This window comes from Myxocyprinus asiaticus, chromosome 8 (genome assembly GCF_019703515.2).
Source record: "Myxocyprinus asiaticus isolate MX2 ecotype Aquarium Trade chromosome 8, UBuf_Myxa_2, whole genome shotgun sequence".
NCBI lineage: Eukaryota > Metazoa > Chordata > Actinopteri > Cypriniformes > Catostomidae > Myxocyprinus > Myxocyprinus asiaticus.
In genome coordinates, this window is record NC_059351.1 from 40,037,054 (window position 1) to 40,051,149 (window position 14,096).

Sequence of the window (14,096 nt, forward strand, 5' to 3'; positions counted from 1 at the left end):
CGGTGTGTTTCGGGCGTGTTTATACTTAAAAAGTCCCACGTTATGCACCAAATCTTAATTATTGCTGGTTATTTTTGGGATTTTGGTTGAACAATAAACTGCACAGAACCACTCTGAAACGACATGTGTAATACATTGACCCCTTTACATGTATTTAAGAAAGCATTACACATTACAGACAAAACAGCCATGAACATAGGCGCAGCACAGCAGGCAGCGCATTGAGACTATTTATTTATTTAATTAAATCGCAGCCCCCGCGGTTTGAAAATCACACTGGACCATATCACGATTTTGATTTTATTTCCGTTAATCGTTCAGCCCTACAAATAATAATGGCCAACCCATAAATATATATCAAGCCTTGGCATATCAAATTCTGGGTATTTGTTGGCATTCAATGGATAGAAATAACTTCAGAGACAATTAATACGACTGCTTGTTTACCCGATCTAATTTTTTTGTTCACCAAAACAACAATTTCAAATTGACCAGCCATTGCAGGTATTCAAAATAACCCTTAGACTTATACAATATAAAACTGGGCAATGATCTGAAAAGTGTATATATTCTGCAAAGTCAGTTGCAGAAAAGCTGAATATTCCGAGAGCTACACAGACTACCTGAGGCCATTATAGCCTTGCTACCATGTTTATTATGACAGCTATACTGATAACCTAAATCCATTAATTCAATAGGCTATTGTCTTACGATACGATACTACTTTATTCATCCCAAGGGGGAAATTAAGGCATTACAGCAGCAACACAATTACAAAATCAGAGAGTAGCAATACAATAAATAGAACAAAATACAACAACAAAATATGAGAAGACGATAAGAATAGTATCTTGATAGAAGTTAAAGCTCCGTCCCCCAGACTCTGAATTAGCAGGGAGTAATACACTGATGCCTCATTACCTTTTCCAAAAGCAGTAATCACCACTCACAGAGTATCTGATGCTTTAGGGGGGTGTATGCTACTCCAAAGAATAGTACAGAGCAGGTGGCGGAGCTGTAAAAACCTAAAGAACTGAGATCTGGGAATCCCAAAATGTTGAACCAAATTTTCAAAGGATCTCAACAATTCACTCTCATATAGGTCACCAAGTGTATTAACCTCCCTAACAATCCACTCTGACCAGCAGAAAGGGGACTTAATTAATACATAATTTTGGGTTCAGCCATATGCGAGGCAACATTTAAATAAATGTCTGAATTAAACACTCTAGACACTTCTGTCCATAACGAATGCAAATGCAAGATAACGGGGTGTAACTTAACTTCTCCAGTTAGTTTGATAGAAAGGCTTTGCAATGGCGAAATAGGGGCAAGAACTTCCTGTTCAATACAAAACCAGGAAGGGGCTCTCTAAGGTGGAAGTGACCAATGAGCCAAATGTCTGAGACCAAATGCAAAATAATAAAACAAAATCCAGGGTAGGCCTAGCCCACCTTTGTCAATCGGCCTATGCAACTTACTGAAATGTAATCTGGGACGTTTACTATTCCAAATGAAGGACTTTGCTATGCTATCAAATTGCTTGAAATAAGAGAGGGGGACATCTATAGGGAGAGACTGTAGCAAGTAGTTGAATTTTGGAATATTTCTGGAGTTTTTGGAATTCATTTTAATAACATTAACCTTCCTAATGATAGATAAATGTAATGAAGCCCACCTGCCCACATCGCTCGAAAACCTTTTTATTAAAGGATGAAAATGAACTCTAATATTAAATCACACAAATTTGCTGGGAATAAATAACCCAAATACTTAATGCCCTGTTTGGGCCAATGGAAGGTGCCTGGCTGAAAAGCTGTTACCAGGCAGTACACTGTCAGAGCCAAAGCTTCGGATTTAGACCAATTAACTCTGTATCCTGAGAATTTAGAAAAGGAATTAATAATTCTGTGGAGGCAAGGCATTGATCTAGTAGGGTCGGGGACGAATAATAAAATATCATCTGCGTAAAGCAAAAGCTTATGCACCAGACCTCCTGCCACCACCCCTGGAAAATCAACCTCCTTTCTTATCATGGCTGCTAATGGTTCCAGGGCAAGACAGAACAATAATGGGGAAAGAGGGCAACCCTGCCGGGTGCCTCTATCCAGAGAAAAATAATCTGAAATTAATCCATTCGTTTGTACCGCCGCTACCGGGTGTCTATAAAGTAACTTAATCCAACCAATAAAAGTATTCCCGAACCAATACATTTCCAAAATCTTAAAAAGATAATCCCATTCTACCATATCAAATGCCTTTTCGTCGTCAAGTGAGAAGGCAGCGACCGGAGTCTGATCATTCGCCACTGACCACATGATATTGATGAAACACCTAATGTTATCAGAAGAGCTACGGCCCCAAATAAACCCCACCTGATCTATATGTATAAGAGATGTCATAACTTTACTTAATCGGTTAGCCAAAATTTTTGACAATATTTTCTAGCTGGATCAGGGAAATTGGATGGTAACTCTTACACTCGCCTGAAATTGTCCTTTTTAAGAATCAGACTGATCCGGGCTTGCATCATGGTTGGCAAAAGCTTTCCATTCTTTAATGATTCCGTATAAACTTCTAGCAAGAGTGGAGCCAGTTCTGTAACATAAGATCTAAAAAACTCAGTGGCAAAGCTATCTGGCCCTGGAGCCTTGCCTGTAGGCAAGGCCTTAATTACCTCTCCTCCAAGGTTATCTCAGAATCAAGAGAATTTTTTTGCTCAGCCATCAATTTAGGATGTTCTAATGGTTCCACAAAGTTTGTAATATCCTCATCAGTACACGAAGACGTGGAACTATAGACATCAAGATAGAATTCTTTAAAAGCATTATTAATATCAATGGCTGAGGTAAATATTTCATCACCAGCAGATTTCACTGAGGGAATGGTAGAAAAAAACTCTCTCTGTTTTATATATCTAGCCAGAAGTTTTCCTGCCTTGTCCCCCGACTCAAAGTATGACTGTCTTGCCCTGAATAGCCAAAACTCTACCTTTTGTGACAAAATAGTATTATATCTATATTTCAATGGGGTCAATTCTCTGAGGCCATCAGACGACATTTGGTGCTTTAGCTCTGTCTCGGCACTTCTAATATTCCCTTCCAACTCCACGAGTTCTCATGCTTTGGATTTTTTAGTGAATGAGGCATATTGTATGATCCGGCCCCGAAGAACCCCCTTAAGTGCCTCCAAAGCCACTCCCACAGAGGATACTGAGGACCAGTTGGTCTCCATATAGACACTGATTTCTGCCTTTAGCATTTGTTGGAATTAAGGATTTTGCAAAAGGGATACATTAAAGCGCCAACTATATGATTTCCTTTTCTCCATATGTGGCAACACCCCTAAACTCACCAGGGTGTGATCTGAGACTAAAATGTTTCCAATTGAGCAATCAACAACAGATTAAATGAGGGACTTAGATTTCAAAATATATATATATTCTAGAATAAATCTTATGGACTGATGACAAAAATGTATAGTCCCTACCAGATGGGTTCAAAAGTCTCCAAATATCTGAAAGACCAAGAATTTTACACATCCTGTGAAGCGTCAATGTTGCTCAAGGGGGCTTAAACACTTTTGCTTCACTATGATCAAGGACTGAGTCCATCAAAAGATTAAAGTCTCCTCCCAATATTATATCATGAGGGGTGCCAGTGGCTTGCAACATCCCTACAAGATCTATAAAAAAGCCCTGATCATCAACGTTAGGTGCGTAAATATTAGCCAAAATAAGACTTTGCCCCTGAATTTCTGCTAAAACAATAATGACTCTTCCTAATTCATCTTTAGTCTGTTTGAGACATTTGAACTGTAGATGCTTACTTATCAGTGTAATGACTCCCCTGCTCTTACTTGAGCCAGCACTGAAGAAAACATGACCACCCCATATCTTCCCAAATTGTTCAGCTTCCTGCAGGGAAAGATGCGTTTCTTGAAGAAACACTATATCATATTTCTTATGCTTAAGAAAAGAAATAACCTTCCTTCTTTTTATAGGGTGCCCCAACCCATTTACATTCCATGTGGAGAGAGATAGTACACTCAAAATAACATTTGACATTTTGATATAGTAGAAAAAATAAATTGTGTGTCAAAAACAAAATTACAGACCACATTCCCCATTAGTGAAACAATCAAACCCTGAACTTCCCCCCGAACAAAACAAACAGAAAAAAGAAAAACGTGCGCATTAACCCCGTGCACGAAAGTGCCAACCGACAACAATCCCTCTAAACTCAAAAGGTCCATGAACGCCCACTAGCCTCCACAACAACTTTGCCATCAGATTGCTCAATTTTGCCTCAAACATTTGTGAGGCAATATTACATAACAGAAAATACATTGTAAAATAAACCCAGCCAATAGGAAGAATGAACACAAAGAATGTGTAGATTCATTCACAGAACTGTCTCAAAGGTGTGATCTTCCACAAAACAAATTCCAGCTGATATAAAACCGTTCAGATTCCTCGGACAGACAAACGAATGTTCAGTGAGCCAGCTGTTATGAGCTCAGTGGATGACGTAATCATTCCAGTGTCCCATAAAAATAATCAACAAAACAAACTCCAGCCAGTAGGAGGAATAAGCACGAAGAACGAACAGATTAATCCACAGCTGTTCTAAAAGGAGTGTTATTCAATAGAACAAGCTCCAGCCGCTAGGTGGAACCAATACAAAAAGAAACAAAACCGGCATCCCGATTCCCCGGATGGTCGAGTCAATTCACTCGGAGGCCGCATAAAAGTATATACCATGACTTACTCAATCCATCAACTTTATAAAAGAAATCCTTTGTGTGAGCATGTAGATATTTTGCGGTCATCCGTAGTGTCCACTCTCAAACTGGCCGGGAACTTCAATGCAAATGTAATCTTCCATCAAAGCAAAAGTTTCTTTAAGGAAAAATGTTATTCACAAAACAAACTCCAGCCGTTCGGCGGAGCCAACGCAAAAAGAAAAAAGAAACCAAAATGACGTCCAGCTTCCTCAAAAGCCAGAGTAAGTACAACGAGTCGACCCACTCACATGAGAAACACCCAATGGTTTACTCACCCACTGATTCTATAAAAGACATTGGCTGTTTGGGACATGTAAATACTTTGCGACCATCCTTTTTTATTCTCAGTTTGGCCGGAAACATCAGAGCAAAAGTGATCTTTCGCTGATGTAAGAGTTTCTTACATTCCTTGAACCGATCGTGTTTCTCTCGTCGAACTTGCAAAGTCCGGGAACAAGAAAATATTATGGTTCTTTCAAGAAAGCTTCCCTTTGCTCCTCGCCTGGTGCAACACAAGATCTTTATCGGATGATCTCAGAAATTTGGCCAGGATTGATCGGGGCCTTTCTCCCTCAGCAAATCTGTGAGCTGGGACTCTGTGAGCTCACTCAATTTCCAGTTTATGGCCTGTTATGTCAAGCGGACTCGGGAAAAGCTTGTCTAGGAATTTCACCATATGTCTGCCTCCTCATGCTCAGGAATTCCAAAAATTCGAACGTTATTCCTGCGGCTTCTATTCTCAAGATCTTCAAGCTTTTCAAGGAGATGTTCCAAATCAACATTGGTCACGGGCGGATTAGCGGTTAATTCCCTCTCCGAAGACTCCAGACAATCGATTCGTCTCTCAACATCAGTCACTCTTGTAACTAAATCAGATAATTTTATTTCCATCGCCATAATCGATCGACGTATTACAGCGAGATCCTCCAAGTCAGCAAGAATCTTTGTCAGCATCACCGACATGTTGGACAACTGACGCTGGATCTCCTCTCCCGCCGCGCCATCCAAATCGAGTCCCCGGTCTGTAGGCCTGTCAGGGCTTTCATCCTGAACATGTAAGTGTCTTTTAATGTCTCCAGAGCCTGAGGATTTTGACTTCTTTGCCATGTTTTACCTCAAAGAGCAAATGTGTAACTGGGTGTATCAAATTTCACCGGATTATAACATGAAAATAATAAAAAATTTAGCAAAGTGCGCAGAGCTCGTCGCTCGCACGTCTGCTTCTTGCATGGTGTCACGTGACCTCCAACAATCCACTCCTATTAACATTTTACATTTTGACTAGGGATGTGCGCTACGACTAATTTGACTGTCGTTTAAACTGAAGTTTTGTAACCGAATAGTCGACTAGTCTAAAGAGAAACCAACCTTCAGAAAATAGTTAAAAAAAAATTTTTTTTTAATGCGACCCATTTTAAATAATTAATCTATTCCAAATCTGATGCTAAATTCCACTGAAAAGGGGCATTTATCTGCGATGTGCTCGCCTTGAATTATGATCATTAAATACAATAAATATAGAACATGACACGCATTCACTGAATCAAAATTAGCAAATATTTAATAGACATATTTATTGAAAACAATTGAATGAATAGTGCAGGATCAATGGAACAACCCTAAAAGCCTGTTTTAAATGGAAATCACCAAGTAAAAGTTATTTAACATATTAAAACAGTCAGGACATTGTTGAAAATAATTAACAGGTAGACTAAGCTAAATCTATGAGAGAGAAAAAATGCGCTGAAAATTTGCGTGTATTTCACGATGTGCAGTCGTACATTAGCCATTGATCTAATATGACAGCTGTTCGGAAAAGAACGTTAAACAATAACAATGATGTAAAAAAAAAAAAAAAAAAAAAAAAAAAGGTAGCTATAGGATAGAAAAAATAGGCCTGTGATGTAGCCTGCAATAAACCTAATGTATTCTAAACATGACGTGCACACAGAATAAAAGATAGTTTAACCTGTTAAGCAGTCGGCACCTCGTTGAAAACAGCCTTCTTAATCAGCAGATTAAAAAAATGGCATACCTAGTCTAAAACAGTTATTTTCCAGGCTACTTACTCAAAAGCATACATTTTTTGATGAGTAAAATTAACACGTCGACATGGTCTGATTAAAGACGGGACTTGACTCACCTGAGGCAGCAATCCTGCGCTTGAAAAAGCCTGCTCAGAAATCCTCTTTATATATATATATATATATATATATACAATATTTGTATTATTAATTCTATTTACAATATGTAACATTAATATGACAGTAATTTAAGTGCAGCCTCTGTAAAAATATAAAGCCAAATGTAAATGTTAAATTATTATCAGTTTAACGGGGGAAATATTAACCGACTAGTAATTCCAGTGTTGACTAGTAGCATCAGAACCGTTTAGTCGACTAGTTGACTAGTCTCGCACATCCCTAATTTTGACATATGAGAAAAATAGATTGTGTGTCAAAAACAAAATTATAAAGACCACATTCCAACATTAGTGCAACAATCAAACCCCAAACATCCCCCCGAACCAAACAAACAGAAAAAAGAAAAATGTGTGCAATAACCCCGCGCACAACAGCGCCAACTGACGTCCATCCCTCTAAAGTCAAACAGACCATGTACGCTTATGAGAGCCCCCGCGACAACTTTGCCATCAGACTGCTCAAGTCCGGTGTTTCTATACAAATTTTGTGAGACAGAATTACACAACAAAAGATAATCTCTAAAACAAACTCCAGCCTATAGGCGGAATAAACACAAAGTACATGTAGATTCATCCTTAACTGTCCCGAAGGTGTGTTACTCCACAAAACAAACTACAAACCCTAGGCGGAACCAGCACCAAAAAAAAAAGGCACAAATTTTTCTAGGACAGTCAAGTTATTAGCATTTTTATATATTTCGTTATATTTTTGACCACAAGGTGGAGCTGTCCTAAAACTTATTAAGCACCTTCAGGGCATCGTGCTGATGAAACATACTGAGTTTCGTAATGATACGCCAATGCGTTTGTAAAATACAACATTTTACAACAAAATTCAAAATGGCCGACACCCACAATGGCTGACATAGGCAAAATTGGTATCATTGACATGGTATGCCCCACAGAATCTAAAGAGTCCAGTTTCGTAATTTTAGGACAAACTGTTCAGAAGTAATAAGCAAAAATAGCCGTTTTTTTTCTTTCTCCTGTCCCATAGGGGGCACTATGCCAAAACGCTGCAGGTCACCTCAGGGCATGATGGCTCTGACACATACCAAGTTTCATAACAATCCGTCAAAGCGTTGTGGAGATACAACAAAAACAGTTTGGTCTATCAAAATTCTTTTAATAACTTTTTGTCCTGTCTCCAGATGATGCATGCCAATTTTCGTGCAAATCAGACGCACGGCCTAGGACGAGTTCGAAAAAGTAGGTTTTTCTGAAAAATTCAAAATACCGGAAAATCTAGTCAGGCGGAAATTGAAACCATGGTATGCTTTCAATTTGGCATGAGCTTATGAATCAGAGGAAAATATAATTTTGTCTCTAGGACTTACGGTTCAAAAGTTATTAGCGTATACTAATAAACATTAGTGAAAGTTTGAACTGTTGGTGGAGCTAGAAGGTTTCAGATAAAGACTCCAAATTTGCTATAGTATCATAATTTAATACATTTCATAACTTTCCAGCAAATGGTTCTATGGGCTGCCATAGGAACCACATACAGAATAACAATAATAATAAAAAATAAAAAAAACACTAACAAACACAATAGGTGCCTATGCACCTTCGGTGCTTGGCCCCTAAAAATCGTGACAAATACAATAGGGTTTTTGAACCCCTAATTATGTGTAACAATCTCCACAATTATTGTAAGTTCAAAGTGAATTAAAAAGTGAAAAATTTAAATAAATCAATCTTATTTATAAAATAAGTCTTGCTAATGTTTTTATTCTGACAGCTATATTCTAATAATCTAAATCCATTAGATCAATAGTCTTGCTAATTTTGCAGCTATAAAGACTTAAGGTGGCAATACTCACATTTGAGCCATTGCTTTCACAAAGAATTGCTAGAAGAAGATACAGTATAATCGCTGGTAAATAACAGGAGACGAAGGTAAAAACAACAACAGTCATAGCGCGCATGTGCCAACCGCCTGTATATGCATGCACCGTCATGGAGTATATTTTGACAGGCTCGCATTTGACTGTACGCAGACACTGAGTATTCGCATCAAAATTGAATTATTCTTTGGGTAGGCCTACTCTGACTGGAAGAGTGTCTTCACAATTGAACGGCTTGTCAGGTCATCTGTTATTGTGGTTGAAGACCAATTGACTGCTTTGTACACAGGTCAGATGTTCCAATACAGTACCAAATTATTTATCTTGAGATTTCATATCAATTATGAGGCAAATGTGTCTCCATCATTCATTAAAAAAACACAAATGTCCTAAATAATGAGAAGTGAAACCACTTTCATAATGGTTGAAGCTCTTACTGAAGATTATTACATGAGACAATAGAACTCCATTGATTGACACATAACTCCTGTCCAATTTCTTGACAAGGCCAATGTGTATTTAAACCATATTCGTTGTTTCATATACGTTTTGAAACAGGTAATTAATTATCCAGATAGAAGCTCTTACAATTCAGAGCCTTTTCATGATTTCTGAATATAAAACATATTTCCAACACTTTCTAGAGGATTGTGCACTGTTTTATTTCCATATTTCTGCAGTATCTAACAAGGCTGTGTGACACTTCATCTCAGATACACTATTAGAGGTAGACTGGTATATCAGTCGGTCTTTGGAAATATCAGTTACTGGCAAAAATGTATGCCGATACACTGCAAACCCGAATAGGTTATCAGAACTCCAAAAATTTGAGGTAATCAGTTAATAAATTCCAAATTTAAGTAAGTGGAACTGTCAGGTTTTGATTTTGTACTGCTTATGCATGCTAATATCTCTTAACTTCAAAAATTGAGTAAGCTAACTCATACATTTTGATGGCACTTAACTTTACATTTTTATTTTTATTTTTTTGCAACACAAATCAGTTGTTCACCCAAGTTAAGCCTGACTATTGACTTGCTTAATAATGGATATAATAGTAAGATAAACACTTGATCCTCAACCTAAACTCAGGCTCCACTCTTCAACATAATGGTAACCCCCAAAACTCTTCTAAATGGCAACATAACAAAACATTAAACACTAACAAGTTTCCCCCTTTGCGTTCATGTTGCAAAAACACATAAAATAACACTTCATTTTAACATTTACTTTCCCTATCAAGTCCCATGCGAAGCATGCTAGGAACAAGAAATCCCCTGCCTAATTTAAGTTTACCAAACAAAACAAAAAAAATAAGTTCATTAAACTCAAAACAATAAAATGGTTCAGGTTACTTAAAAGGTGTCAGTTTCATGAACTCAAAAGAAAAAGTTCTAAATACTCATCAAGAATAATTTATTTGAACTAATTTGAATGATTAAATTTTTCCCTACTCAATACAATTAATTACTTTAAGCATTGGGGTTTACAGTTGCTAATAGGGTTTTTTTTCTTCCTCTGTGGACAGCGCTGGAGGATTCTACAGTTAGAACATCTTGGTTCTACAGTATAAATGTGGCCTAGAAAAAAAATAAAAACAATCATTGACACCTCGTGGGGATTTGCTGTATCTAAATCTTTCATCTTTGACAATATTTTCCATATTTTTATCCTCACTTCAATGCATATTTAAAAAAAAAAAAAAATGATTTATTAGATAATCAAGTGTTTTAAATTGAACCGAGGGCATGCAAAGATAAATGTGGTTACATGGAAATGTGCTCTGACGGCACACATATCATCGTATCACAAACTTCCTATCTTTTGAATAATTGTAAACCTTATTCTTCCTTAAACCTTATCTAATACTTAACATAGAGCATTGTAATGGGGCCAATTCTCCATCATTTCAAAATAAGAGTCCCCGGTGTGTTTTGGGCTTGTTTATAATTAGAAGTCCTGAGTTATGCACCAAATCTTCATTTTTTCCGGTTATTATTGGGATTTTGGTTCCACAGTCAACTGCATCTGGGATTTTATTCATTTTGGACTCTTGTAGCCTTATGTCTGTGCCCATCTTAGGAAGGAAAGAATACAATTTTTATTTTATTTTTTTGCATTCTATAAATCAATTTTAAAAACTATCGGCCGATTAATCAGTTGTCTGTCTTTCCCACCACCTTAGTTATCAGTATCAGCAAAATCCACGGCCCACCATCAGTGGACCTCTATCCGTGTTGAGCATCATGTGATTTTTGAGCCCAAGTCAACAGTAACATTGCAAATCAACTTTAGAACATGAAAACCAGGCGCAGCACTAGGGGTGGCTTAAAGGGATAGTTCACCCAAAAATAAAAATTCAGTCATTCTTTACTAACCCCTGTGTTGTTATAACCCCATTTGACTTTCTTTCTTTTTCTTAACACAAAGGGAGAATTTGTGAAAAATGTTGTGCTCAGTGACATCATACAATGGCAGTTTATGGTGACCACTGCTTCAATCTCCAAAAAAATGCAAAAGTATAATTCAGAAGTCTAATAAATTATTCCATGAGACTCATGATTGTTCTAAAAGCATACGATAAGGTTTAGTGAGAAACAAACTGAAATCTAATGTATTATTTAGTGAAACTCTTGACTGGCTGCGCGTTCATGAGACTGCACGAGAGCAACAGTTCACGCAGCCCCCTCACGACATGGGATACTGTCAAGCAAAAACTCGTTTTTGATCCAAAAACAGGTCTGCCGCTGCGATACTAACAACAGAACACAGCACAGCTGCACACAAACCAGAGAATGTGACTAAATATGTCTGAAGAGTTTGTAGTAGAAGAATAGATGCATTTCTATGTCCAGCCTTGTCTGTTTGGAACGCAGTATGCATAATGTTATTTGTGCAAGACTTTTCTCCGTGTTTAATTATAATTGGCTTCAAGAAGTGTGTGTGTGTGTGTGTGTGTATGTATCTACATGTTTGTGATGAACAGGTAAGAAATATTTACTTATTAAAGATATTCTTTATCTATTTATGTATTTATTTATTCTCACAAATATAGCTTCTAAAAATGTTGTGGTTGGAAAGAAGTTGGGATTCACTGTCAACTCAACATACAGTAATATGAAAGAGGTTTTTCATGCTGATAATAACAATAGTATGGAAACTGTCAGTTAATGTCAGCAACATGATGATGATGATGATAATGATGATGAAACTGGGTGATTCTCACAAATAAGAAATTATTTTTTGCAAACAGATAATTAAGCCTACTTTAAGAATTCCATACCATTAAGATTTTTTTACATTGTAAAGTTTTTTTCATGACAGTCAGTTACGCACATTTTACCACCAATGCTCGTTTCTGCAATGCAAAAAAAGATAGGTCATTATGATAGTCTCATTACCGGAATGTGGAAAGATTAATTACTTAAATAAATAAATAAATAAATAAAAAGTATTTGACAACATACAAGTACACCCTTGGCCTTTACACTGATTTTCATTTCAAAAAATCATTATACAACAGCATTTTTACTGTATTATAGTAAAAAAAAAAGAATAATATTCTGTTACGGTAATGACAATCATCATTGAAAGAAATGGGAATAGTAAAAGTAAAACGTACATACGCGTTACAATGCAAAACCCCTACTTGGTCCTAAATGTAGGCTTCATTCTCCTTTTGAAAAATATAATTTCATATTTCTTTTTGTATTTAATTGGGTCAAATATGCCCAGGCCATTGTGTTGACAGGTTTCCTGCCAATCACCCAATTACAGCATCAAAGCATTGAACAGCACTGACTGTATTAACAGTTGAGCAGCACTCACTGTTTCTGGATGAGCTCTTCGGCCGTCAGCGGATCTTGCTGCTGCTGCTGGAATGATTTGAGCGACTCAAACGCCTTCATCAGCTTCTCCATGGTGTCCATTTTAACAGGAGCACTGATCTAGATGTAGTCTGATTGAAGAGCTGATCATATTTATAAACTCATCACCAAAGCCAGTGTTAACAGCACTGATACGTGCAGAATGTCGCAGGGAAATGGAAGGAGTCGCCGAGATCGGACACCACCTACAGTGGGCAAAGCCCTTAAATCCGAATTAAACTTTATACAGAATACGATTATAACCAGTATTCAAACAAAATAACCAAAAGATAGTAAAGCCATCTTAAAGAAGTGCTAGGGGAGCAACGGTTCTGCTGTTTTTCCGGGTTATTAAAAAACTTGTCAAAATAAAAGTCCTCATCCTTATAATAAAATAATGTGTCTGTGGTGAGTGGGAGTGACGTGTATTTTGATACTAATAAAGAATTACAATGCTGAATGTATTTAATACAAAAGATAAATATAAATTTGATTTTTCTGATTTTTTTTATTTATCTCACTACACATATGGAGTTTTAAATGGAGTGTCTTTATTCTTCATTCAAGAAAAGTTTCAAAAGCAAAACTATAGATTTTTTGTTTAAATTGGCTAAATGTGAAATTATAAAAGCTTGCAGTGCAGAATACAGACTTACCATTATCCTCCTTCTCTGAATAATGCATTCAGCCCATAGGAAGATGAGATTGTTGACAAATAGGTAACAAGCCCTCACAATTCAGACAAGAATCAATATAATACAGTGGTCATCTCAAACCTAATTACATTAAAGCAGTTGTGATAACATGAGTCTGATTCCATGTGAACATTTTTTGCAATTGTTAGGCTACCTAAAAATATAGTCCATTATGTGGACATTAAAGTTCACTTCTAAAACAAATGCACATTTAAGAAAAAAATACAGTATGCATACATTTTTAATAGTTCACTGATGTCAGATTAAAAGGACAGTAATGGTAATGTTGCATATTATCAGATGGCACAAAAAATGGTCCCACAAACATTTGAAATACACTTTCTTGCTACAGAGAAAAATACAGATATCACAATTGTTTTATACTGATTTATTTTACATTCAGATGGTTAGCGACATGGTAAGAAGTGGAAAAGGCATCAGAATAGTGATGTAATGCTTGCATGGCATCAAAAAACCAAATGCCTTTAGTATTCATATCCACATATGTAATGTTTTCTTTCCTGACATGGTAAGTCATTCCAGTTTTGTTGGCTTGGTTAGCTTTTTATTATCTCCACACAATCTTCATTTCCATTATTATCATTAGGTTCTCCTATCATCCAGTACATAAACACAAAAGTTTTAAGAAATATACTTGATAAAAGTTACAGTTTAAGGTATAAGGGTTGTCACTGGGGTG

The 14,096-nt window shown here is 36.8% G+C and overlaps 1 protein-coding gene across 1 annotated transcript in view; it reads right to left on the reverse strand.

Annotated features, from left to right (window-relative positions):
- LOC127444768 (huntingtin-like) overlaps positions 1–13,539 on the reverse strand; it is a 96,823-nt gene extending 83,284 nt beyond the window's left edge. The window contains 1 exon segment of the mRNA XM_051704319.1: positions 12,664–13,539. Within this exon segment, the coding sequence (XP_051560279.1) occupies positions 12,664–12,764 (101 nt within the window). The 5' untranslated portion in view covers positions 12,765–13,539.
- Between the last annotated feature and the right edge of the window lie 557 nt (positions 13,540–14,096).